At 43.6% G+C, this 26,234-nt stretch overlaps 1 protein-coding gene across 2 annotated transcripts in view; it reads right to left on the bottom strand.

Annotated features, from left to right (window-relative positions):
- LOC144818693 (coiled-coil domain-containing protein 17-like) overlaps window positions 1–26,234 on the bottom strand; it is an 874,964-nt gene that overhangs the window by 351,508 nt on the left and 497,222 nt on the right. For both annotated transcript variants that reach the window (XM_078676346.1, XM_078676347.1), the window contains one exon: window positions 15,418–15,554. In XM_078676346.1, the coding sequence (XP_078532472.1) occupies window positions 15,418–15,554 (137 nt within the window). The remainder of the gene's footprint in view (window positions 1–15,417; window positions 15,555–26,234) is intronic.

The following is a 26,234-nucleotide window of genomic DNA, read 5'->3' as shown; positions in this document are numbered from 1 at the left end:
TCAGTATGTTCCTTGTTCTTACCTTCCTTTAGAATTCTAAATGGTTGGCATAATATATCTTTTGCATAGTTATACGCTGTTTGTGATTTTGATTATTGATAGTTTGCTTGCTGTTAACCTTTGGGTTATGACTTTTGATGAAGATTAGATAAAGGTTTTCAAAACTTCTCGAATCGGTTTTTATTATATGAGTGCATATTGTCGTATTGCTACCATACCCATTATGCTATACTCCTTGATCCCACAGGTCCACAGATACTGGTGACTAGGAGTGTAAATCAAAGGTATAGGACCTAGGAAGTACAAATATCTGATAGTCAGTGCCCAGGTTACCTGATCTAAGAAATTGTGATTTAATTTGTATATGGGCCCAGGTGAGTATTTTTGGTAAAATTTTAGACGGGTGACCTGCGCGCTCTATCAGTATATTTTACTGGTAGCAGAGGCATGGTTAGGGATTAGTTAAGATAGGTAGGTGGGTAATTTGCTGCTAAAAAGGAAAATTAAATTGCTGCTAAATAAAAGTATTGATCGATCAAATGTAAAATGTTTATTCAAAAATGAAAATGTTCTGAAAATGTTACTGATTTTATGTTGTGTTGATGTATGTATTAACCAAACCCATTCTTGACTGTTATATGTTTGTCTGGAATCCCCGGGGGCAGAATAGCGGGTGGTAAAGGGAAGCCATATCGCAGTGAGTTCAGTGGTTCGAGGAAGTTAGTGCATGGTTAGGCAGAACCGGAAGCACTAATTAGGGTTTTTCTGTATGAATGCATGATAGCAAAGAGTTCGCTGGCAAAACTTCTATTGTGATATCACCTAGAAAGGGTCACACGGAAGGAGTAGCAGGTTCATCTGAGCTTAATTGGTAGCAAAGGGGTCGCTGGTGAATCTTTGGACTTAGTATATATCCCCGAGTGGAAGAGTCCAAAGGAGTAGCAGGTTCTCTAATGCTTGTGTGAAGGGTAGGCAGAAGAGATCTATCCGCAGTATTTGAAAAGTAAACGGAAGGGATTTACTTGCAGTGAAACAAATATTTCCTTTCTAGACACTCGAGTACAGTGGTGAATGTTTCGCATTGTAAATTAAAACAAAGCACTTGCACTTTAAAAAGCTAGGAATTGAGTTTTCCATTACCTTGTGAAGGAGGGAGTCAGTTGTGGAGCTGCGCTGACGTCACTCAGTGCCGTGCTGGTATTGGCCGAGACAGCGGGCGTGTAGTGGAGGGAGCATTGTAAAGGAGGTGTGAGCGCAGGAGCGTGGGAACTCGTCTCACGAGAAAAGCCGCGCACTCATTGGTTGCAGTTATTTTAAATCGTAGCGTTGGTTGGTTGCAGGAAAATAAAAGAAGCGCTACTATTGGAAGTATTTAGTAAACAGAAAAAAATATTTTCGCACACTTTACATTTTGTAAAATATATGTGGTAGCCAAGCCATCTAGAGATTTGACCTGATCCAAGATACCAAGGGTTTGCTAGATATCAGGCGAAAAGAGTCAGACATCGCATTATGTAAGGAAGTAAGAGAAAAATGTAGATGTAGACAGAGTAAAGAATTATTTAAAAAAAGACAAGCCCATTAAAACTAGAGAAGGAGTCATCAATCAACCACCTAACACTCCCGCATCATTCATGATGTTTGATAGAGGTTACCACTCTTGTGTGTGGTTGGAGAATTGGGTGGAATATACTAAAGATGATGGAATTTTAGCATTTCCCTTAGAAGGCACATTTAATGGAAGAATTTTGTTCAACCTAAGGACCAGAATGAATGATTTACATCCCAGACCTAGATTAACGCAATATGAGGCCCTGGAGGAATGGGAAATAGAGGCTTTTGAGAGAGACAGGCCCAGAATTGACAAAGGGTTAAGTAAATTTTATCCAAAGGTACAAAAAGAATCCAGAGATAAAAAAATGAAACAGTGGAGACAGAACATGTTAGTGGAAGGGTTATATCCTGTACTAACATTAGGAGAGCCCACGGGAGGTAAGAGGACTGAGAAAACAAAACATTTAGGGCCAGATGTAGGTGGCCATTTACCGGCCGGCAACGGCCGATTTCGGCCGTTACCGACCGGTAAATGGGTTTTTGGGATGTAGGGGGCCAAATTTACCGATTCGGTAAATTTACCGAATCGGTAAATTTACCGAATTGGTAAAATACCGAATCGGTATTTTTACAGATTCGGTAACTTCTAGATGTAGGTGGGACTCTTCTGAGTCCCAAAGGCCTTTCAGATTCGGTATTTTACCACCCAATCCAATTGGGTGGTAAAATACCGAATCCTGGTGTGCTTGCACATGTGTGCATGCACACCTATGCCATGTGACAGACAGACATGCCCTTAGGGCATGTCTGTGTGCCACATGGCACACATGCCTGTATTTGGGGTGCTAGAGGGTGTCAAAGTGACACCCCCTGCACCCTTGCTGGAATCGGTATTTACCGATTCTGTAAATACCGATTCGGTAATGGCCATTGATTCCTATGGGCTTCAATGCCCATAGGAATCAATGGGCATTACCGAATCTGTAATACCTACATCCCCCCCCCTCTATTTTACCACTTCTTAAATACCGAATCGGTAAAATTCGGTATTTAAGAAGTGGTAAAATAAAATTACCTACATCTAGGCCTTAATGACCAGTGGTGATTCGGACGATGAATATTTGGAGGATTTATTAATGAAGAATCCACCACCTTATAATGAGAAACCCAGAACAGTAAATCCAAGAAACCCATTTTTTTAAAACCTACTTATACTGAAGGACCAAGTATGGTAAATCTAAGTGCCCCGGGTTTAAACCCACCCTTGACTCCGCAAATAATACACGAAACGTCCATTGAAAAGGTACTACAGGACAGAGAATGAGAGGCTTTAATCAAACAAAGAAGTGAGCTGATTCAGAAAATTTCCCAATTAAACACAAGTCCTGAAGCTTTGACAATCCCAGTAACTATTGGCCCAGTTGTTCCTTTGTACAGGGATAAGCAAGCTAGTCCAAAAGCTCCAGTTATAACTACATCAGTAGTGCAGCCAAGAAAAGAGCCCTTGGTAATAGACGATCAGGCAAGCGAATGTGAGTCTGTAATATCCTTAATGGACTTACCAATAAGCGAACCAGAAGGCAGTTCAATGAGAAAGAACACTCCTATAAATTCAAGAGAAGTCCAGATAGAGACATCTTCTGGTACGAGAAGTGCCACGGTAGTGACCCCTGAAGAAATAGACAGATGGACCCGAGAAATAGAGAGACCAAAAACCCAGCCAAAGCCATTAGATATATATGAGCTAAGAATTGAATTGGAGGAATTGATGGCTGGGAATGTGGGATTGGACAGACTGAACACTCTTAGTGAAGATGAATTATTATTCATTTGCAAAAGTATTACCCGGAATACAAGGGTGTACCATGAAAAATGAATGGACACAGCAGCTAGCATGGGAATAGACATTGGTAAATCTAAAGTGTCTCAAAAGCCCTACCCAGCAGAATTCTCTGACAAAGATTTAGAAAACATAAACGTGACAGGAAGAAAAGTACAGATAAGAGAATTACTAAACCTGTTACAAAAATGGGGAGACTTAGAAAAGTGGAAAGCAAGGTGGGCAAAGAAAAAAGAAGAGGTTCGGTCAAGACTAATGACTTCAGAATATGTTCTAAAAGAAGCAGAAAAGGTAGAAAAATTATATCCCATGCGAGAAGTACCAGGTGGAGGTTATGTGCATGTGCCATGGTCCCGACAGGATATTGTATCCCTTACAAATGCTTTCCCAAAACTGCGAGAAAAACCTGTAGACTGGTACAGGCAGGTCAAAAGATTTGTGAAAGTTTCCAAATGCCTTCTGAAAGATCTGGATGGATTTTTTGACATTGTGGTTCCCGTAGATCTGTGGACAGAATGTAAAATTGTTGTTGATTGGCCTACTGAGGATTACCCCAGAGACCCAAAGACAGGGGCACCTTTCGAGGATGTAATGAAAAAATATAATCAGGTGATGCTGTACCTGAAAGGAAAGATGTCTGCAAAGGAGACTGACAGGACTAGGATAGATAGAACCACTCAGAACCGAGACGAAACTGTACATTCATACTACGAACGTCTGTTACAGGTGTTCAAGACGTACAGTGGACTGGACAATATCGAAATGAAAGACATGACCCATTTCATTTATCGATTCGGTTAGGGTTAAGGCCTGAGATCTCACAGTGGATCAAAGACAATAAAATCTGTTGGCAGGCTAAGCCTATAGACGAGGTCCTTAAATATGCTAAGTACTGTGAAGATGAGCTAGAAAATAAACGAAAAGAGTTGAAAGAAAAGGTAATGTGGGCACAGGTAAAATTAGCAGAGCACCAAGAACAGCAGTTAAACAAAATGATTAGTAACCAGAATCAGGGACTGGAAATGGGGGAAAGCCGAGGGGAAAAATGAGTAGAGAGGAGGCAAATAAAAAGTTCCCCTGCCACGGGTGCCGAAGGTTAGGACACTGGAAGGACGAGTGTAAGGATGTGCAGAGTGGTAATGTGCAAATTAATGATTTAAATCCACAGACGCAGAATGAGGTGCCACGGAAGTCCCAGCAGCAGGTAAAGCAAAATCAGTTGCCTCATGCACCTATGCCAAATTATATGAGCAAAGCACAACAGGGTGTAGATACCACAAATTGGGAAGGAAGAGAGAAGAGATACAGCAACTTCACAATTTCTGTTAAACGACACATTCCTCTGTGACAAACCTTACTGACGGTGCCTGAGGGGGGAGGACGAGGAGTGCGTGCTTGATGCCTCCTTGCCGGTGGACCAGTCAGGGCCATACATTGAAGGAAAGGTTGAAGGAAATTATGTAACCTTTCTGTTGGACACTGGTGCTACCCGTTCTACTGTGAGAACAGTGGACGTTCCAAACCTACCCCTCTCGGGAGAAGCAATCCAAGTAGTGGGTGTTTCTAATAAACAGATTAGTACCCCAGTTACAGAGCCCATGGAAGTCAGAATAGGTAATTTTAAAGAAATGCATAGATCTGTGATTCAAGTCCTGTGAACTTGTTAGGATGAGATTTGTTGTGCAAAATGAATTGTACCATCTTTTGCACTCCAAATGGTGTTGAAATTCAAACCCCAGATGAAGACGGAATTTACAATTTTATGTTAGCAAGCCCAGAGACAGAAATTAAAAAGCTGACAATACAAGACTTACCAGAAGAACTGCAACAGACAGTAAAACTGGAGGTATGGGATTTTACTGGAAAAGACGTAGGATTAATGGCAAATGTTGACCCATTTAAAATAGAAATAAGAGAAGATGCAATCTACCCAAATACCTGACAGTACAAAATGAGTGCAGAAGTAAAAGTAGGGGTTGCTGTCGAAATAAAATGTTTGCTGGAAGCAGGCATTTTGCAGGAAGTGTTGAGCAGTCCTTGTAATTCTCCCATATTTGGCATAAAGAAACCGAGTGGTAAGTACAGGGTCGTACAAGACCTGCGCAAGGTTAATAAAATTGTTGGGCCTTGCTGCCCAGTTGTGCCAAATCCGGCAGTGATTTTATACCAAATACCGTGGAATGCTGGATGGTTTACTGTCATTGATCTGTGTCATGCATTTTTCTCGATTCCATTACATCCAGACAGCAAATTTATTTTCTCATTTGAATTCGACAGTCATGTCTACGTCTGGAATCGTGCCCCTCAAGGGTACACAGAGAGCCCCTCGATTTTTAATCAAATACTGAAAAAATGCCTTGAATCATTGATATTGCCCGGAAAGTCAGTCCTGGTGCAATACATAGACGACCTCTTGGTGGCGTCTAAAAGTCGGAAAGCCTGTGTGGTTGACACCATTGCATTACTGAACTGAACCATTTAGGTGAAGGAGGACATAAAGTGTCACCAGATAAATTACAGTTCTGTACTTCATCAGTAAAATTTCTGGGGCACCAGATAGAAAGGGGTGTCAGAAAAGTTACTACAGAGAGAATTAGAATAATTTGAAACATGGAGCTGCCCAACACCCAGAAAGAAATCATAATGTTTCTTGGAGTTGTAGGATACTGCAGGCAGTGGATTGTGGTATTTGCAGTCTTAGCAAGACCATTGATAAAAATGACAAAAAAAGGAGCTAAGGACCCAGTGGAGTGTGATGACAAAAGCATGACTGCTTTTGTAAAATTACGAGAGTGTCTGTGTACAGCTCCTGCACTAGGAATAACTGACTATTCAAAAGAATTTGCACTGTTTTGTGACACACGAGACAATTGTGCACTTTCAGTCCTAACCCAAATTCATGGCTTAACGAGACATCCAGTCGCATATTTTTCTTCCACATTGGACCCAGTGGCAGCCACATTACCTGGATGCCTGAAAGCAGTAGCAGCAACATGCATGAGTCTTGAACAGAGTGAATCCATCATTATGGGACATCCTGTAACTGTGTATGTTCCACATGTAGTTGTAATTTTGCTGACAAGAAGGAAAACCCAGTATCTCACACCTAGTCGGCTGACTAAGTATGAGAGAATTCTTGTAGGTGCAGGAAACGTAACCATTGCAAGATGTAATATCTTGAATCCAGCTACCCTACTACCAAATTCACTCTCAGCAGAAGTAAAGGGAGAAGTTGGACATGACTGCATTGTTCTGACTGAGTATAGTACAAAACCACGCCCAGACATAAAAGAAGAGCCCTTAACTAATGCAGAATATGAGCTGTTTGTAGATGGCTCCTGGATGAGATATGAGGAAGGAGGCTTAAGCGCTGCTTACTCGGTGTGTACATTGGGAGGCCCAGTTGAAGCATCCTATTTACCTGGAGTCAAGTCTGCACAAGTAGCTGAATTGGTTGCATTGGCAAGAGCCTGTAAATTTGGAAAGAACTGGAAATTAACCATATATACTGACAGCCAGTATGGTTACGGAGTTGTGCATGACTTTGGCCAGTTGTGGATGCAAAGGGAGTTTCTGACTTCTTCGGGTACTCCTATCAGAAATGGAAATTATGTACAAGATTTACTGGAAGCCATCCAGTTACTAAAAGAATTGGCTGTAGTCAAGTGTGCTGCTCACAAATCTGGCAATGACAAAGTGGCAGGAGGTAATCGATATGCTGACCAGTTAGCCCAACATTGTGCAAGATACAAAGTGGCTGTTAATAAAAAGGTTGGGTGAACGGAAACAGCTGCCAACTTATGATGCTAGAAGGAATAAACACATGGGAAGAGGTGAGATACTTACAGGACACAGCAGAGCAAAAAGAGAAGGAAAATAAAATTGGAAGAAAGTTGGTTGCCAGAGAAGGGTTGAAGATGGTGTCATTGTTTACCTTGATGGTATGCCTGTGTTACCAGACTGTCTGCTTGCTCCTATGGCTAGGTTGATACATGGAGACCCGCATTTGGGAAGAGATACTATGATACGCATATTTAGACAGGCATGGTTCAACTCGAAATTCAGAAACATAGCAGAGGCACTCTGCCAGATGTGTCTGGTTTGTCAACACTTTAACCCAGGAAAGGAAACGGTAGTGTTGCCAGGAACAATTGGAAAGGTAGAGGGCCTTTTCATACGACTACAACTTGATTTCATTCAGTTACCCCCTTGTCGAGGAATGAAGTACATACTTGTCATTGTCTGCCTGTTTTCAAAATGGGTGGAAGCCTACCCCACAAGCAGGAATGATAGCATCACTGTAGCTAAATTGTTACTTAGGGAACTTATACCTCGGTACGGTTTTCCAGTTACAATTGAATCCGACAGAGGAAAACATTTCCATAGTGAAATAATAAATCAAATTTGTGAAGCATTCAAATTTACGCAAAAGCTGTACTGTGCATATCGCCCAGAGGCTTCTGGAGTGGTGGAACAATTGAATGGCACTATCAAATTAAGATTGGGAAAAATGTGTGAATCAACTCAAATGGAATGGCCAGATGCGTTGCCCCTTGTTTTGAAGGGACTTAGAAGTATTCCAGACCGGAACTCAGGCTTGAGTCCCCATGAGATACTGATGGGAAGAGCAATGCGGCAAGCATGGGTGCCAGGATACAAACTGATAAGCATTTCTGATGATTTGGTACTAGAATACTGTAAAGAACTGGCTGACCAAGTGCATTCTATCTCTCACCAGGTTGGGGAAGACGCTGTCGCCAGACCAGCAACTCCAGCACATGAACTGAACCCAGGTGATTGGGCAGTGATAAAGAAACATACTCGGAAAACTTGCCTTGTACCAAGGTGGGGAAAACCACGACAAGTAATCCTGGTTACCACCACAGCTGTGAAATGTGCAGGAGTACCACATCGGATCCATGGCAGTCACACGAAGAAAGTGACTGAACCTGAGGAAACTGAGGCTGAAGGTTGTGCAGCTGAAGGGTCTCGAGAACTTGATCCAGAAGTAGCTGAAGAGGAACAACCGAGCTCCAGTCAAGATGATTGGGTCCCAGTAATCGACCTGACTGTAGACCCTGTGAGAACAAGAAGACATACCTCTTTAGATAGACAGTGGGAAAGTGAGGACGAGACAGGTGTAGAGGGAGATACTCAGATCATCGAAATCCAAATCAAAACTGATACTGAGGAGGACCAGATAGGGAAAGAGCAGGCAATCGACACTCCTCCGAGAACTCCTGAGCCAGAAGAGGGACAGATAGAAATTAGGGCAGAGGTTCAAGCGGAAGAAAATCAAAAGTTCGAAGAGCTTGAACAGGACCAGATAGGAATAGGCAATTGTGTTCAGGTAGAAGAAGACGAAACAAAACAAAGCCAAATCCAGCATATACCTGAACAAGGCCAGTTTAGTGACCAGGCAGAAGAAACCGAAATAAGACCTGGACCTAGTCAGTTAGGAAGGAAAACAGAAGACGATCCTGAAACAAATGTGCCACAACTGAATGAAAATAAAAGAGCATTCGAAGAGGGCCAAGACACAGTGCCAGTTAAAAGACTAAGAAAAAGGGGCAAGTTGCCTAGATTTGTTAAAAGGCTGAAACTGCGATTAAAAACAATCAACGAAGAACCTGAGCAGGTGAATGAAGTCTCAAGCCAAGCTGACCCACCTGTGATACAAACCAGGAGAAGGAGTTCCCGAATAAAAAGACTGAATAATAAATATCAAAGCCCTGAATGGACTTATCTTGCATTGGAAGACTTTGAAAACCTGGAAATAAGTGACGAAAGTGATGAAGAAATGATTACTGACCAGAGTGACGAAGAAGTGAGACCGACCTAAAATCCACACAGGGTAAAGAGGCTGTGTAAAGTTACAAAGAGGGGTTAGATATCCTTTGAATCAAAAATGGCTAATCCTTCTGTTAATGGAAGACCGAAACGAGGTTATTGTTAAAAATATTTATAGAGCGCAACGTTCACCGGGTAGGTTTCTTGGCGCTGGGGGGGACGAGCTCCTAGTGGATCGGGGGCTCAGTTGAGATCGGCTTGTTGGAAAAGCCAAGTTTTTAGTTGCTTTCTAAACTGAGGAAAGGAGCTGGTAGTGCGTATTGAAAAGGGAATAGAGTTTTAGAGTTGGGGGGAAGTGTCGAGAACCGGAGGCCCCCATGTTTAATACGCCTGAATCTAGGAATGGTCAATAAAGATTGACCGGCAGATCAGAGAGTACGAAGGGGAGTATATACAGGTTGTTTAAAAACATGCTGTAAAGTATGTTTATGTAGTATAGCAATAGTACTTATACTTTGGATAGGACTAACAATAGCTATTCCTTACATGATGAGTAAAGACACAAACCTGTACCCTACTAGCCAATTGCCAAAAGACACTGAGGAGCTACAAACGAGAGACACGCCACCAAGAGCAGATACACCAGAGAGAGCACTTAGCCTTAGACAAACAAAAGTAGACTTAGAAGCACCAGATGAGGAAGGACTACATTATAATAAAATCAAAAACAGAACTTATTTAAATGTATTTGCAAACCTGTTAGTACATTATGTAGAAGCAATGGAAATAAAAGACTGCTATGTCTGTATCAAGCTGCCTACCTCGGTAGCTGAGGATGTGACGTACCACCATTTGCCCCTAACCTATGGAATTTCCTGTAGTGTTTTAACCAGCTTATTTACAAAAGAGGACCATTACAGTATTACTATTCTAATCTAGATGTGATATTTTCTGAACTTCCTGTACGAAGAAACCTAAACCCTGTACATACAACTAGAGATGTAGCACGATACATGAGTGAATATTTTCTAACTGTAGGTAAAATAAATATAGATGACGCACACAAAAAAACTTGACATGTTTATTACAAGAAAAAGAGAAAATGTTTCTGAACATGGTAGGTAGAGAAAAGAAGAGAGAGTTTCCAAAGGAAAGCGAATGACAAGAATCAGAAAACTCCTAAATGGGCTGAAAGCATAGGGAGCACCTCAAATGGTGGGGCTAATGCTGCTATGTTGCTGGATTTCGAAAAAAAGGGGAAACTTTGTCTTCACAGAGAAAGAACCAGTTATTATAATGATATATTCATTGGTTCCAGTGAATGCGAACACAATTACAAGGTAATTGGGGGTTGGGGTTTTAAAGATGGGTCAGAGCCTGTGTTTCCTAGAATCTATTATATATGTGGGAACAAGGCTTATTTCAAACTGCCCGACCATTGGTATGGGAGCTGTTACTTTGGTATTGTCTTCCCAAAGATATACCATGTGGGAAAAATCACTGGAAGCAATGAAAGAACTAATGAATTAGTAGATAGTAAAAGAGAAAGTGTTGGTGAAATAGTAGGTGATATTTTTTGTGCATTGATACCTACAGTGGGAGTGGCTCTGAATACACACAGAATCTGCAAATTGTCAACAGTAGTGGATCGGTTGTCAACTGACACTGCTGGAGGTTTCCTGATGGTCAATACCGAATTGGTTGCGATCAGATCAATGGTTTTACAAAATCGACTTGCTCTTGACACGTTATTGGCAAAAGAGGGCGCAGTCTGCAGAATGTTGAAAGCGCAACATTGTTGCACTTACATACCAGACAAAAGTTGTTGTGTTTCTATCTAGGACCCTAATTCGATATTCCCGATTTATGCCCTTATGTGGTTATAATAAATAATATCCTTATAAAGGCATAAGAATCATATCCATATTTAGTAATAGCCCATGCAGTCCAAATACGGCAAGGCTTCTCCCCTAGACTCCTATTTGTGGGTTTATAATGTATTTATTTGCGGGTTTATAACGCGCTTGAATAAACTCCCGAAGGAGTATACAGAATATATCCTAGAAAGTACAACGCGTTCTTTAAACAAACCAAGCCTCCAGCAGCCTGGGAAATCCCCCTGCTCTTGTTTTGATTTGCACAAGAACTCCTAGAGTCAGAAAGAACTGTTAGTTCTTGGTGACGTCTTATGTCCAACCTTACGTCAAACCCTGCACCTTTCAGGTATAAATATACCAACGTTGCCTTAAGCAAACACACGGTGGTTTGGAGCAGAGCGGCTATCTACTTGCCCGGAAGCCCAGCTGATGCGAGAGCCGAAGGAAGCCGCCCCTCCCTTTTGACGCACTGAGAGAGACGCTGTCTTTTTCTCCAGCCGAGAAAATCCAGCTCCGGTGTTTCCAGTCACCCTTGCGGGTTGCTGGGATATCGAGTCCTGAGAGAAAGAGATACAAGACCTCCTTCATTCTAAGAACCAAGGTACGGAGCTGACTAAACCCTTAAGAGAATTCTTGATTCAGATTCCTTGGCAAAAACCCAACTTAACTTAAACTGCAACTTACTTACTCCTTCCCACGTATTAGGCTTAGGTCAGGTACACTGGGGTAGGCGTAGATTAGAAGCACCAGTTGAGTACGTTAGTCAATGTTTTTATGCATGTATATATTTTATCCATTTTAAAGTATCATATGGCTAAGAAACCATATCAATGCTTTTACAGTATTATTTCATAATACTCCTTTTACTGTACGCACTTTACTTTATGATAAGTATTGCAATTGTGGCAATTCATTTCTCTTGCATGAGAAAGAAGACTGCTCAATAAATAACACAATTTATTGAAAACGCCGTCTCTCTATTTCTCTGCACACTGGTGAAACTAAGTATGCACGATTGACTGAGTGAAATAGTTGTCTATTGTTTTCACACGACTCTAGAGATACACTCTTTATTCTGAGGGAGCAAAGTTGTCATGTTATATGCTTGTCAGAAGATAATCCCTTCTTGTCTATCCAGGGAAGTTAAACTCCTCCTTGTTTACTCGAGAAAGTTTCTAGTGACCTCTGAGCTAGCTGGCAAAACTAATTAAGTCTAATATAGTCAGTAGAGACCTAGTCGACCTCAGTCCTACGTCTACACTGCTGTTTATATTATTCCAATGCGCAGAGCCTATTGGGAATATAGAAACTACACTACAATGTGACATTCTAGCATGTCCCTTATTTTTCCTGTCCTTTAGAAAATACCATTTCAAGTCTGATTTCTATAGGTTCATTTTCAGTATGTTCCTTGTTCTTACCTTCCTTTAGAATTCTAAATGGTTGGCATAATACATCTTTTGCATAGTTATACGCTGTTTGTTATTTTGATTATTGATAGTTTGCTTGCTGTTAACCTTTGGCTTATGACTTTTGATGAAGATTAGATAAAGGTTTTCAAAACTTCTCGAGTCTGTTTTTATTATATGAGTGCATATTGTCGTATTGCTACCATACCCATTATGCTAGACTCCCTGATTCCATAGGTCCACAGATACTGGTGACTAGGAGTGTAAGTCAAAGGTATAGGACCTAGGAAGTACAAATATCTGATAGTCAGTTCCCAGGTTACCTGATCTAAGAAATTGTGATTTAATTTGTATATGGGCCTAGGTGAGTATTTTTGGTAAAATTTTAGACGGGTGACCTGCGCGCTCTATCACAGTATTCACTGGAGTCACTGACAAGTTCAAAAGGATTTAATGGTGTGGTGATTACTGTCGTCTAGGAATGTCATTGTGCTAAAAGTACATTTGACTAAGGTACGGTGCTGTAATGTGCGATAATGTGCTGCATCACCAAATACTTATAAGGTCCTAAAGGCGAGACCGATTGTTTCTTTTCATCGGCGGAGAACCCACAGAGTCCTTACCACGGGTCTTTAGGGCATTTGATATGTTTTCGGGCATGACTTCCAGATTCCCCAAGAACACACAGTTATTACTAGATGCCAGACTGTCACCCACTTTTGCACCCCTTGTGAATGTTCTGACACTGAGCGTGCTGGAAATGTCTCAGGAGGAAGGTCTCAACTAAGGCCATCAACAGGGCTTTCTTGGTGGCTCCCAGTTTCTCCTTCACACTTAATATTTCAGAAAGCATTGTACCCATTACAGAGGACAGGAAGCTAATGAAGTACATGACACAGTTAAGGCAGTAGATTTGCTCTTACCCACGGTCGTCGGTGATGCATGCAATACTATCCTTCACAGTGAGATGGGCAGTTGCAAGGTGAATGGCTAAGAGAGGAAGCCCGGCCCAGCTCTTGGCCCGTTTGCGCCCGGGCTATACCCGGGAATGTCCTATGCAGCGGGGAAGCGAGGCTTATGTAGCGCCCACCAGCGCACTCAGGAGGGAAACATCCATTACAACGAAACTTTTACAACGCACTACCATTACGACGCAACTTTTACAACGCAAACCATTACAACGCATAGCGCTGGGGGGCGCTCTAGGATAGGGAATGTATTTAATATACTATCCAACACCTTCCCTACTATCCACGGGGACTGGAGTTGGAATAGTAAATTAAATAAATCACTATCCAGCGCCTAAAAGCATTATGCGTTGTAATGGTATGCGATGTAAAAACCGCGTTGTAAAGGCATGCGATGTAAAAGTATGCGTTGTAACGTCATACATCCCACTCAGGATAGGCCCTGCCATGCAGTAGTAGGGGTGCTCTGGGGCTTTGAGTCCTCCCGCTGGTCTCCAAAATGCATCCCTTGCCATTGGGAAGTGATGCGGCTTATGTAGCGCCCACCGGCAAGTTCAGGTCAGGCCCTGCCTTTTTTTGGAGCTGGGTGCTATGGGCCTTCGAATTCAGCCCCGCTGGGCTCCGAAATACATCCCACGCCCTGGGGAAGTGACACGGCTTATATGGCGCCCACCTGCATGTTCGGGTTAGGCCCCTCCTTTCAGGAGCAGGTATTTAAGGGGTAGGGAAAATAGCTCACGCCTAGCTGGCCGACTTGTAATCAAAAGTCAAAGTGCGTTGTGTACGGTTGGGGGAGTGTGGGTTTAGAGTGTGGCCTACGTGGAAAGTATGTTGATGCCCTGAGTGGCATTAAAGGGCATGTTCCCATGGTGCTGCAACAACATCGTGGCTACATTTCATTGTGAAATGAAGCACAGATGTGAAAGGAAGAGCATATAGGTGTTTGCCTATGCTTACCATACCTACCATCTTTAGATGATTGGGAAGAAGCTATATTAATATTTGCTGAATATTGCATTGTTTCTTCACGTTTTGAGCAGCACAATCCTTCAACATCCCAAAACGGCCCTTGGTTAGCAACAGTTGCAAGCATCCCTGTACATTAAGGTACATGTGGTCCCATTAATCTCAAGTGACTACTGCTCAAGGAACTGGACGGACCTCGTGCTGCACAGTCATTGTACTTCACTTTCTAATTAATCATTTTTGCTGTCTCAATACTGTTGCATCAATACTGAAATTTAAAATTAATAATGAAAATGTACATTTCTCGCTGATTGGCAGTCTTCGGACAGAAATATTCTAAACCTTTAAGACCTTTACATTGAAAAAAATATATATATTTCAATCTAAAATTGCTGCAAATTCTGGGCGAGCCAAGCATACTGATGGATTGGGAGCAGCAATCTGCAAAATGTTTCTTGCACTTCGGCCCCAAACTGCTGTACATGCAAGAAGTACAAGGGAATCCCAAATTGTGTTCCTCTGTAAGCCCAATCAGAACTCGGGTATACAGCTCTTATCACCCAACGCGCTAATTAAAAAGGAGTCCAAGAAACTTGAGGCAGTTGTAACCTCCAGGATAGGCTTATTCATGCTGGCCGGGCTTGCTGTTCTGTATAGGCGACAGGCTACAACAGTCAAAGACTTCTATAGGAGAGTGAATGTTGTGGGTGAGTGTGTGGGGATGACCCGAAATGCCGTGAAGGCATTTGACCCTGCGTCGCTGGGTTATATCATGCTATTGTTTTTTCTGCAAAATAAAATACAATATTCACAATCATATTTTAGCATGCATTGTCCTAAAACTCTACATATTTCTAAAACTAACCATCAAATCAATATAGACATGCAAAAGAATATATGGACTGGAGAAATGTCCAGGCGGAAGGCGCACAATGGCTGTGAACATTGAAGATACAGAGTTAACACAGGGCTCTGAAGTGCTGATGGAAGTATGAATCCTCCGTGCCACTTACTTTTGTTTCTTTTTTGCAAATACTTTGTGCGTCTCTCGCGTTGTTCCATTTGCTGGGCCTCGTTCAGGAGGTCTTGGAGGTGAGCCAGGATGACCTGATCGCTCCCACCGTTTTGGAGGTAGGTTACACGCAGAGCACTGTGAAGATAAAGGCATGAGGTAAGTATAAACTAGAAGAAACCCCGAACCTGCACCATTGTTCACCATTTCTTCTCAACTTCAACTATTTTCCATTCAAGTTCACTTCCCCTCACCTTCCCCTTTGTCACACGGCCTGCGTTCTCATTTTGACCTACTGCTGAAGTCTGTCTATATCACCCATCTGTCACTTGTACGTAATGTGTGTAAATACAAGTCCTCTGTACTGAACGTAATGTAATGCGACGTTCAATATGCGGAACACCATGGCGCTGGAAGCATTGTTTGGAAGGGCTGGTAGTTAAGGCTCGTAAAACAGTGGAGGTGAGAACTAACGCCAAGGTATTAATTTTACTCTCATGCAGCCTTCATTTGAGGAAGGCAGAAATAGTATGTGAGTCAAAGAATAACCGAGGAGGTGGATGAGGGCATTTTACATTATAGATATTATTCATGATACCTATTATGAAATATAGCATTGTACAAGTAAAAATATGTTTGACAAAGGGAACTGTAAAGCAGCGGGGAGAGTTAAAGTTCAGTGAGTCCAAAGGGGTAAGGAGCTAAGGTTAAGGTATCTCCATAATTTGTGAAAGTTATGTCTTTTCAGCTATTGTGGTGCAGCAACTATGACACCCCATTAAGTACACCTCCAAGTACTTTATTTTTCAGGTAATGTGATTGTTTGTTAACATATGCCTCTTTTAATGGTGGAGCAGAGGATGGCGGAGGGCCAGCTGTCAGATCTCTTGTACATCCTTCATTTCTTTCAGGATGAAGGAGGCTGGAGAAACTGTTAGCTGTCACAAACAAGGTTCAATGGCTAGCTGCCCCAGCTCCCATTATGTTACAAAAGAGAGAGGGCATCGGCCGAAGGGCCGGTGTCTCAGTGCCCTCTGTGGGCCGTTTTTTAGGTTTCGCCTGGCTATCCGCTGCGCAGCAGTGTTCGCGCAGGCGAAATCTTTTGAGAACAGTATGTGCCTTTGTCCCGCCTCTCTTTTCCATTGGCTAGCTCCATAAATGGAGGCTAGCCATTGGAAGAGAGAGGCGTCAGTCATTGTCCGAGGCAATTCGTGGGCGTTCCGGCGATTTTTTCCCTCTCCGCCCCTTTGCGAACGTCATTGCGGCGGTGGGCGGTTGTTTTGTTTTTTTTTTCTTGGCAATGCGGCCGCCATTTTTTCGTGGAGCTGGGGCGGGCGGGTCGATCTCCATGGAAGTGGTCGAAGCTGAAAAGCAAATCTACTGCACTCAGCTGTATAATCCATTATATGTATTTATATGCTCTAACTGTACCGCAATCTTGGTTTTTGCTGATAGCAGCGTAGAGTCAAACGCAAGGTTTCATTAGCTAGTTTACATAGCGCCACCAAGCCCCCCAGTGCCACTTTAAGTGCTTCCGAAAAACCAAACTCCCTTTTCTGTACCTCTTCAAAGTCTTTGGCTCACTTTAAACGAAAAGGAATAGGAACTTGCTGACATCCTTGGGCTCTAACTCCCGCTCCTAAAATAGTTTATGGCCGGTGGAGCCTTTTAATCGCAGGCGCTGCAGACGGTAGATGCTGGCACGCATCTTGTGGTGAGTTAGACAGTAATTAAGTTTGAGGTTAGCTCCTGCGAGATGCCCTTAATAGTGGAGCACAGCTGCCCGCCTGCGTCCCCCCCCCCTGCGCGTGTGTGTGTGTTCGCGAGTGTGTGTTTGGGAGGTGCCGTTTCCCACAGCTCTGATCTAATTCAGACGAAACTCAATCTCCGTGCGACCGACCCCGAGCCAGCGCTCTCCCACCCGCCGACCGCCCGCTCTCTCGGGCTGTGTGCGTGTTACACATTTACATTGTCAATCTGGCAGGCTCCCCTCAAACAACCCTTGTGTCTAGGTTTACAATGTCAACCGGCCAGGATGCGGAGACTGTCTGCAGCAATAACACGCTGCTGACCCGGGTCCCAGTCGTTCATGCCCCCCTGCGCTCCAGCGTCCCCGCCACGCACTTTTACTTCAACAGCCTGTGTCCTGTGCCCTCGCTGCGCCGACACCCTATACTCGCCACTCAGCAGCCACTGTAAGAGGCCTTTGTTTGTTGGCATTCTGCGTGACCACAAAGCGCCAGAGGCGGCCGAACCAGATAAGGTTGAGAACCTGGAACAGACGCAAGAAGCTCATTCCTCGGTTTCAGCAAACCTCACATTCTCAGAACGTCCTATGACCTCTATTAACCTCTTTTTAAAACAGGCAAAACAAGGTTTGACTTGTGTGGACAACTGTGACAATGTCTATAAACAAATCGACTGTATTAGGATCACTGACCTAATGCCTCTCTACTGTATTCTGTGTCAGGTTATGTGGCATCATACGTGCTGCCAGGGCAATTAATGAAAAGTCAGCCTCCTGTATAATTAAATTTGGATAGAAATTGCAGTGTCTACCTGAATCTTGATTCTAATGAGCTCCGTAGCACCAGACCCCCAAGATACTCAAGGACACATTTCACCAGGTAAAATCTGGCAAATAAATGTCCATGTATATAGCCCAGAGTGTCGAAATTAAATGCAGAAATGTGAGAACGACAATTTCAGCAGTAGCTTCACATTCCTCAGGGGCAGTTTCCGAATGGAAGGGCAACAGCATACCCGGGACTTATAACACTCTATGCTTTCGGAATTTTCATGTAAAGTATTGCTGCATCAGGAGTGCCATATAAACTTAAGTGTCAGGTTTTCTTCACCATGTGCCTCCCAAACACTATCCATCAACTCCGCCAAGATGCTTTCTGTAAGCACCCAGCACTTTGTTCTCATTGATTAGTCTTCTGCTTGTCATGCACAGAGATCCATGCACAGCATTGTAGGTACAGATGATTAATAAACATATAGACAGGAATACTGTTAGTGATGACTCTTAACTGCATTGATCATATTCATATTCGTGATTACAACAATATACCAAAAATTGGAGTGACATAATATCAAACTTTTTCATTTACAAGGTTTTAAAGTTGGTAAGTTGTCAGCCAGCAAATTGTAGGTTTTGGAAGAAAACAATATGGACATGCTATAAGGTTGTTAAAGCTAAAATGTAACCCCATAGAGTTTAATGCAACACCTTTTCAAGAGTCTCCCACTCAACCTTTAGTTTTTTCTCAACATCTAGTGGATCTAGTGTGTCAAGATCTACAGTCTCTCCAGCAGAAAGGGGCAATTCAAACAACTTTGCTACACCCTTTAGGTTTTCTAAGCTCCATATTTCTTGATTAGAAGAAGGACATAAAACGATTTTCAGTGATAAACCTCAGACATTTCAACCACTTTGTGAATTACCATCATTGCAAAATGGAGACTATCATTCTTCTAAAGTGTTCCCTGTTACAAGGAGACTGGATGGTCCATCTAGATCTTCAGGATACTTATCTTACAGTCCCAGTTTATCCAAAGTGCAGGAAATTTCTAAAGTACGTCATGCGGCGGTGGGCGGTTGTTTTTTTTTTTGTCTCGGCATGTTTGTTTCATTTCCAACGTGTGCTTTGCAGGGGTGGGCTGCGCGATTTCACTTTCCTTGATTTGCAGGTAAGCGGCATTTTTTACTACTTTTTTTTATCCCGTTCCCGCCCCCCCCGCTGTCCGTGTGCCCGTTCCCGCCCCCGCCCCCCTCCCGCTGTCCGTGTCTCGGCACCAGTGACGGTGAAAGGGATTGTTTCTGGAGCTTTGCTGGAACTGTAATAAACGCTCTGCAGCTCGTTCACTGTATTTCTGGAAGCGCAACTAGTACTCCACTTGCTGTATCAACATTTGAGAGAGCTGTTCCGAGCTGGAGTCGAGGAGGGGATGAGGGGCTCGGGAGGGAGGGAGGGAGGCTTCTGCGACTGTTACTGGGTGAGTCTCTTTGGCAGTGTGATGGCACTTATTGGCAGGGCTGCCTGCCCAACGTTAATGGGACCTCGGGATGAAACTGGCGTATCATACCATGGCAGAGTTGTGTCATAGGAGTTAATGCCATCGAATGCACCCCTCTGAGAGACCCCCATTTTTTTCATCCCACTTAACCCCTGCCCCTCCCTGCCTCTGCGGGCGGAGGGGAGGGAGCGAAACCCAAGAATTCAGGAATTGGCAGGTAACCGAAAAAGAATCTGGGGCGAGCATTTAAACAATAACCCATCATTCCCCAAAAGCGGACATTGCATTTAATGCATCTAAAAACATGTTTACAGTGAAAACCGCTTTGAATCTTTGTTTTGCGCCGTGCTGTGGACCTTCCTGTTGGGCTGCTCTGTGTATTTTTGGACCTACAACTCGCGGTACCAGCTTCGCGGGTCCTGCATCGCGGAGGTGGTTCTGGTGAAACTTGTGGACTTTACCAGGGTGTCAAGGGGCAGTGCAGGGCTGCGAGCAACAGCGCGGGGACTCCATTTCCCAGGAGTCCCTGCTTGGCCAATTTGAAACACCTGGTCCGCTCTCCCTGCTAGCCCCGCCTCCTGAGTGGTCCATACACAATAAGATCAAGTCTCTCTACCACTGCGCGGGAGCGTCCCGGGAGAAACCCGGGACAAGGGCGGGGCCGTCTGTGGCCGTCAGGGGCTGCAGGAGGCTGGGCTGGGCCCACTCCATAACTTTTATTCTTTGGTGCTATTTTCTTACTGTTGATTAATGATTGCTGTTTTTCGGGGTGCCCCGAGTGCCTAGGATGCCTACAGACATGTCTAACTCTTTACCTTCTACTGTTGGGGTCTCTATACTTGGTCCCTTAGACAAATATTTTGCAAGGGCAACTAAAGAAATAGATAAAGAACTTTTGTTAGCGGAGAAACGTGCGGAGCGCCGTCTCTCCATAGATCTACTTAAAAAAAATACATTGATTTCTCCCCAAAAGGCACCCATAACCTTAGAATCTGGTAACACATGTAGCGTGGAAACAGATGCTGAGTTATTTAGCACCGACCATATTCCACTTATTTTTCAAGATCAAAGCTTAACTCCAGCTCAAATTGACATCAGTAATGATGGTACCCTAAATTGCCCTCCTATTAATTCCAACTGTCTTATAGATTTAAACTCTCCCGTTGTCTTTGATCTTGTCTCCCAGTTCCAGTCAACCTTATCCAATCAACCAAACGACATTGACGCACCCACAGAGACACTTCCACCAGCTACTGTTAGTGCGACTAAAGACAACTCCAAGATACCCTCGAGGGCATACCACTCTCCACCTAAGAAAAGAAGTAGAAAAGGCGGGGAAAAAAAAGGGGAAAATTCTTCGAGTGTATTCCCTTCTCTGGTAGTCCCCAAGGATAAACCATCTGGCTATCCAGAGAGGGATGCCTTAACAGGTACCCAATTACCAACTATTCCAGGTGAACAAACTTGAGCGGCTCCTAAAATCTTATATGCTCCCACTTATAGAGAGAGTCAGAAGTTTAGGGGAAAAATTGGATTGTATTCTGGCAGCTTTCTGCCCTAGTGTAAATTCCGACCTCGTGAAACCCAAGGTTCCGTCCCAGATAAAATGCCAGCCAAGCTCTAAAATACCGAATATAAGTAGATCGCAGAAAGAGAAAGAAAATCCAATATCCAATAGTAAAACTGCTCCCCCAAACACTACCAAGCCGACGGTTGTACATGACATACATAAAAAGAAGCATATACCAGCCTTTAAAAAACCGCCTGCATCCACTAATATTCCAACTATGATCCCGGGGATAGTCAAAACCCAAAGAGTAAATTCAAATCGTAGGAATATAGTGGAATTACCCCCAGAGTCAGCTAATTATGTGATCATTCTAACCGGTGTCCCAATTATTTCTAATGGGAATACTGAACATAATGATAACCTTAAAAATAAGGTTATCTTTTGGTTGCGAAACAACAGACCCCTCCCTCCTCATCTAAACGGAGATATAATCTCCGTCAGACGCTGCAACTGGGTGGGTTTTAGACCCAAAGATATCGAGGGGGATGTTGTGATCGTAAACTTTAAGGACCATAGAGTGGTAACACACATTAGCGACTGGTTTCCAGGAAGAAGTGAGGGGGGTGTTTCAACCCGTAATTTGAGTTATTTTTACCCCGAGGCTCTGTTCAAACCTCCTAACCACCCCCCAACTTGTCGAAATCTTAATCCCTTAAATTTAGCCTACCGTGCACCACATTTTTCTTGTTCCGCCAATAACTTAAATAATTTTTTCCCTTTTCCCTCACGTCAACTCCCCCCTAGATATTTCCCTCCATCTAATAACTTTTCCAATTCTACTAATCCTAACGAGTATTGGAACATTCCGCTGTACAATTTATATGAACCTCTCTCGGGGCTTGATTTAAACGAATGACTCGACCTGCCACTTTCTGTCACGGAGGTCACCCAAGATTGTTTGGGTGTCTTTGCTACATTAGATAAAGTACCAACTAATGATGAGGTACAGAAAGTAATGGCATGTCAGGTTGGGAATGTGAAGTCTGATTTATATAGAGGGAATCAAGGCGCAAGCTTGGAAAGAGATAAGACTGAGGTACAGGATGTAACGGTATCTCAGGTTGGAAAAGAGGAGATTGGCATATATAGAGGGAATCAAGGCAGAAGCCTGGAATTTGAAAAGGCTGCTTTTGGAGATGGTGAAACCAATAACACCTGCCCCCACCCTAGGAGGGAAGATGCACCAGTAGAGGTTATTTTAGGCCAGAGGGAGGGTGAACCTTTACCATCTTGCGTAAATGTATCTGCACGTGTGGATTTGGTAAATTATCCGGCACCATGGAAACTTATTTCGTGGAATCTAGCTGGTCTACGCAGTAAGGTTCAAATTGAGGAGTGGGTGGAGCTGGTGAATAATCAGGATATTTTAATTTTTCAAGAGACCTGGGCGACTGACCCTATTTACCACCATGAGTATCTAAATTTTCACAAACCAGCTTGCAGGACAGGAGTGGGCAGACCGTCAGGGGGTTTATGGGTCTGGTTAAGACAGTCACTGGATTATCATATTACAGAGGTGCCCACCACAAATCTTGATATCCTTGTGATCAAGCTTTCAAGACCTGGCTCCCAGGCGCTATTTATTATAAATGTTTATGTACGGGGAATTCCGGGTGGACGTAGTCCAACTGGTATGTTTAATGATCTAGAGCTTATCTTTAACCAAGTTGGAAGGGAAGCCTTCATTATTCTGGCAGGCGATTTAAATTGCACCTTTGAGCCTTACTTTGGAAGTGAGATGGACTTCATGGCAGACGAGGATAAACTTTGGAAGATTCCATCCCCAGAAGCAGCTTTCCACTGGATGGGGTTCTGCCTAGAATGGGGTCTGAGAGCCGTGAACGGGCGTACCCCCTCAGACAAACATGGGAAGCATACATTTGACAATGGCCATAGAACGAGTAGGATTGATTTTATCCTTATAAGGGCTGAGTGCTGGTCCTCTCTGGTTGATATGATTGTGGTGATTCACCCTGAGAGTGATCATAATCCACTGGCACTCAGCCTAGCTCTTGATAGTAATCACCGGACGGGAGCCTCGCAAAATTGTGCCACGGCAGATGTGTTCTTGGAGAATGATAGGAGAAGGGTGCAGTGGTGTAGGGTTGTGGAGGAGCCCGCCATCCTAAAAATAATTTCAGGGAAAGTCTTGGAGGCAACGCTTGCTATGGAGAATACGACTGACCCTGTTGATATTTGTGGGTTACATGATAATCTCTTTAACTCTTTGAAATCCCTTTTTTTACTTAAAAAAAAACAGAAAAAAACCAAAAACACCACTGGGTGGGGGTAAGTGGTATAATCGATTGTGTCGTCAAGCCCATTTTGACCTATTAGCAGCACTTAGTGCAGCAATACGGAAGGGTAGGCTGGAATACAAAAAGTGCCAGAAGGAGGCTAAATTAGCTTGGGGTGACAAACACTGGCAGGATCTTTATGAGGCCAGTTTATCCTCCAACCAATCGAGGTTCTGGCATGTTCTTAAGTGGGGGAATTACTCTGAGTTTCAACTCCTTTCCAACTATGTAGCGGAAGAAGGATGGGTAGCACACTTTTGGGGCACAGTTTAGCAACTTTGGTCCCCTAGTAGCCTCTGGAGCAAGTGTGCGTGTGGTCCCGCTAAGAACTCCCGGCTTAGTCCCCCTCTTTGATCGTATAGATGTAGAGCTGGCCTTAAGCCTGACCAAAGGGGGGAAAGCCCCCGGCATAGATTGCATTCCCTCAGATCTTTTCAAATTTGATCAAGCGGCTTGGGTTCCCTACATACTGAAAGTTGCTAATGCTGTGGCAGATGGAGCCCCGATACCCGACTCATGGCAGGGGGCGGAAATCCTTCCAATCTTTAAAAAGGGGGCTCCCTACCAGCAAACTATCATCCGATTAGCCTTATTGGCGCCATCCAAAAGATCCTCTCACGGATAGTGCTGTTTAAGATCTCAGCATGGATGGACGAAATATCAATACTGTCACCCATGCAGGCTGGCTTCAGGCCCTGCGTCAGCACAATAGATCAGATTTTAAGATTTATTCTTATATATTGGAAGGTGGTGATCTTAAGTGGAGGTGTGATCTATGCGGCCTTCGTGGACTTAAAGTCTGCTTTTGATTTGGTTCCAAGAGTCAAATTGTGGGAAGCTCTGACACAAATGGGACTGCCGAAGGACCTGTTGGACATAATTATAAGATTTCATGAGAAAAATTATGCCCAGGTTCGATGGGGTATGCAGGGCCAAGTCACCCAAAAGTTTCCGGTGACACGAGGAGTCCGTCAAGGATGTGTCCTTACTCCAAACCTTTTCCTCTTATTTATTAATAGAGTTGTTGCATATTTTTTGGACACTCCCACTGATGCCCCTAGCTTGGTCGGTATGAAGTTTCCCCTCCTCATCTTTGCGGATGATACGCTCAAACACAAAATGGCTACAACTGGCACTCAGCAAATTTGTAGAATTCTGTGATGCTAATGACCTGCAGGCCAACACAAGTAAAACCAAGTTTATGGTTTTCACTAAAAGTAGACCAAGATTAGGCCAAGTAAGTCTTAATGACATAAATTTGGAGCAGGAAAATGAGATGACTTACCTGGGGGTGGTACTAGATTATAGATTAAGATGGTCAGCCCAGCTAGATGTATTGTCATTAAAATTCTCTCAGTTGAGTGGGACACTTGTTAAGGAGCAGAGATCCTCCTTAACCAAGAGAATAAGCCCAGCACTCAAAATATATAACATCAAGATTAGATCGGCCATCGTATACGGAGCAGATCTCTGGGGCTATGTTGATTTGTCCCAACTTGAGAAAATTCAAAATAAGTTTCTACGAAACTTGGTGGGTCTTCTACAATCGACCCCTATGCTTCCATTAATGTTGGACCTGGGCTGCAACCCAATAGAAGAATTGGCAAAACTGAGAATCATCTTACTCTAAAGGAGAATTTGGGTAACCCCTGAATTGGCTACATTTGCTGCGGGAATAGAAGATCTTAGACATATAGTGGGCTGTGGCAATCTCCCTTGGTTTAAAGCAGTAAAATCTATCTTGTTAGATATGGGCCTCATCCAGCTGTGGATTGACCCCGGGAGCAATGTGTTCCCATCAAAAAAGGATCTCAAGGAGCACTTTTGGGCTGTATACAGAAATAAGTTGATTGTGGAACATAGTTCGTTAACTCTTTCTGGCAGGTTTCTGAGTCACAAGGAGGACCCAGTTCTGGAAAGTTACTGGGACGCCATAACAATGAGTATTGATAGAAAACTTTTTTTCCAATTTAGAAAAGGAACGCTACCTTTGAGATCGTTCACCTACAAATGGAAGGGTGGGTCTGGGAATTCGTGTCCATGGCGGCCTTCGACACCATCTCGCACAACAGACTGCTTGCCAGGCTGAGTGGGGATGGTGTCGGAGGGACCGCATTGGACTGGATTAGATCTTATCTGAGCAACCGGACGTTTCAGATCTCGTCCTCACATGCCCAGTCGGATATTTTTCCATCATCCCATGGCGTGCCCCAGGGCTCAATTTTAAGCCCATTATTTTTCAATCTTTATCTCCGCCCCCTCGCTGATTTAGCAGAGCGGGTAGGTCTTGAACTTATGACCTATGCGGATGACTCACAGATTATTTTTTCCCTCTCCAACTCAGAGTCTTCATCCCCTTCAGCCCTGAAACTTGGTCTTCAGGAGGTCTTCAGCTGGATGTCAACAAACCAGCTGAAGCTCAACGGGGAGAAGACGGAGATTCTTCTCCTGGGAAAAAATCGTGTTCTGTGGCAGGAGAGGCACTGGCCGCCATCTCTGGGTGCTTTCCCCAGTCCAGCTACCCAGGTTAGAAACTTAGGGGTGTGCATCGATGATTCTTTATCGATGAAACAACAAGCTAATAAAGTGGCTGGCATTTGTTTCACGATTATTAAATGGCTGCGGAAGATTATCTGGATGCTGCCTGTGGATACCCAGAAGACCGTAGTCAATGCGCTAATAACATCTAGGCTTGACTACGGTAACATTCTATACCTGGGCTCCAACCTAGCTGTAACCAGGCGGTTACAGCTGGTCCAGAACTCCGCAGCCAGGCTGTTGTGTAAGATTCCTAGGACAGCAAGGATCTCGAGCCACCTTAAAGACCTACACTGGTTGAAAGTTGAGAACCGGGTCCGGTTTAAGGCCTTGACCTACATGTTTAAGATCAGAGCGGGAACTGCACCACGGTATCTGCAGAAACTGGTT

Source organism: Lissotriton helveticus, chromosome 2_1, assembly GCF_964261635.1.
Source record: "Lissotriton helveticus chromosome 2_1, aLisHel1.1, whole genome shotgun sequence".
Lineage (NCBI taxonomy): Eukaryota > Metazoa > Chordata > Amphibia > Caudata > Salamandridae > Lissotriton > Lissotriton helveticus.
This window is presented reverse-complemented; position numbering and strand designations above follow the sequence as displayed.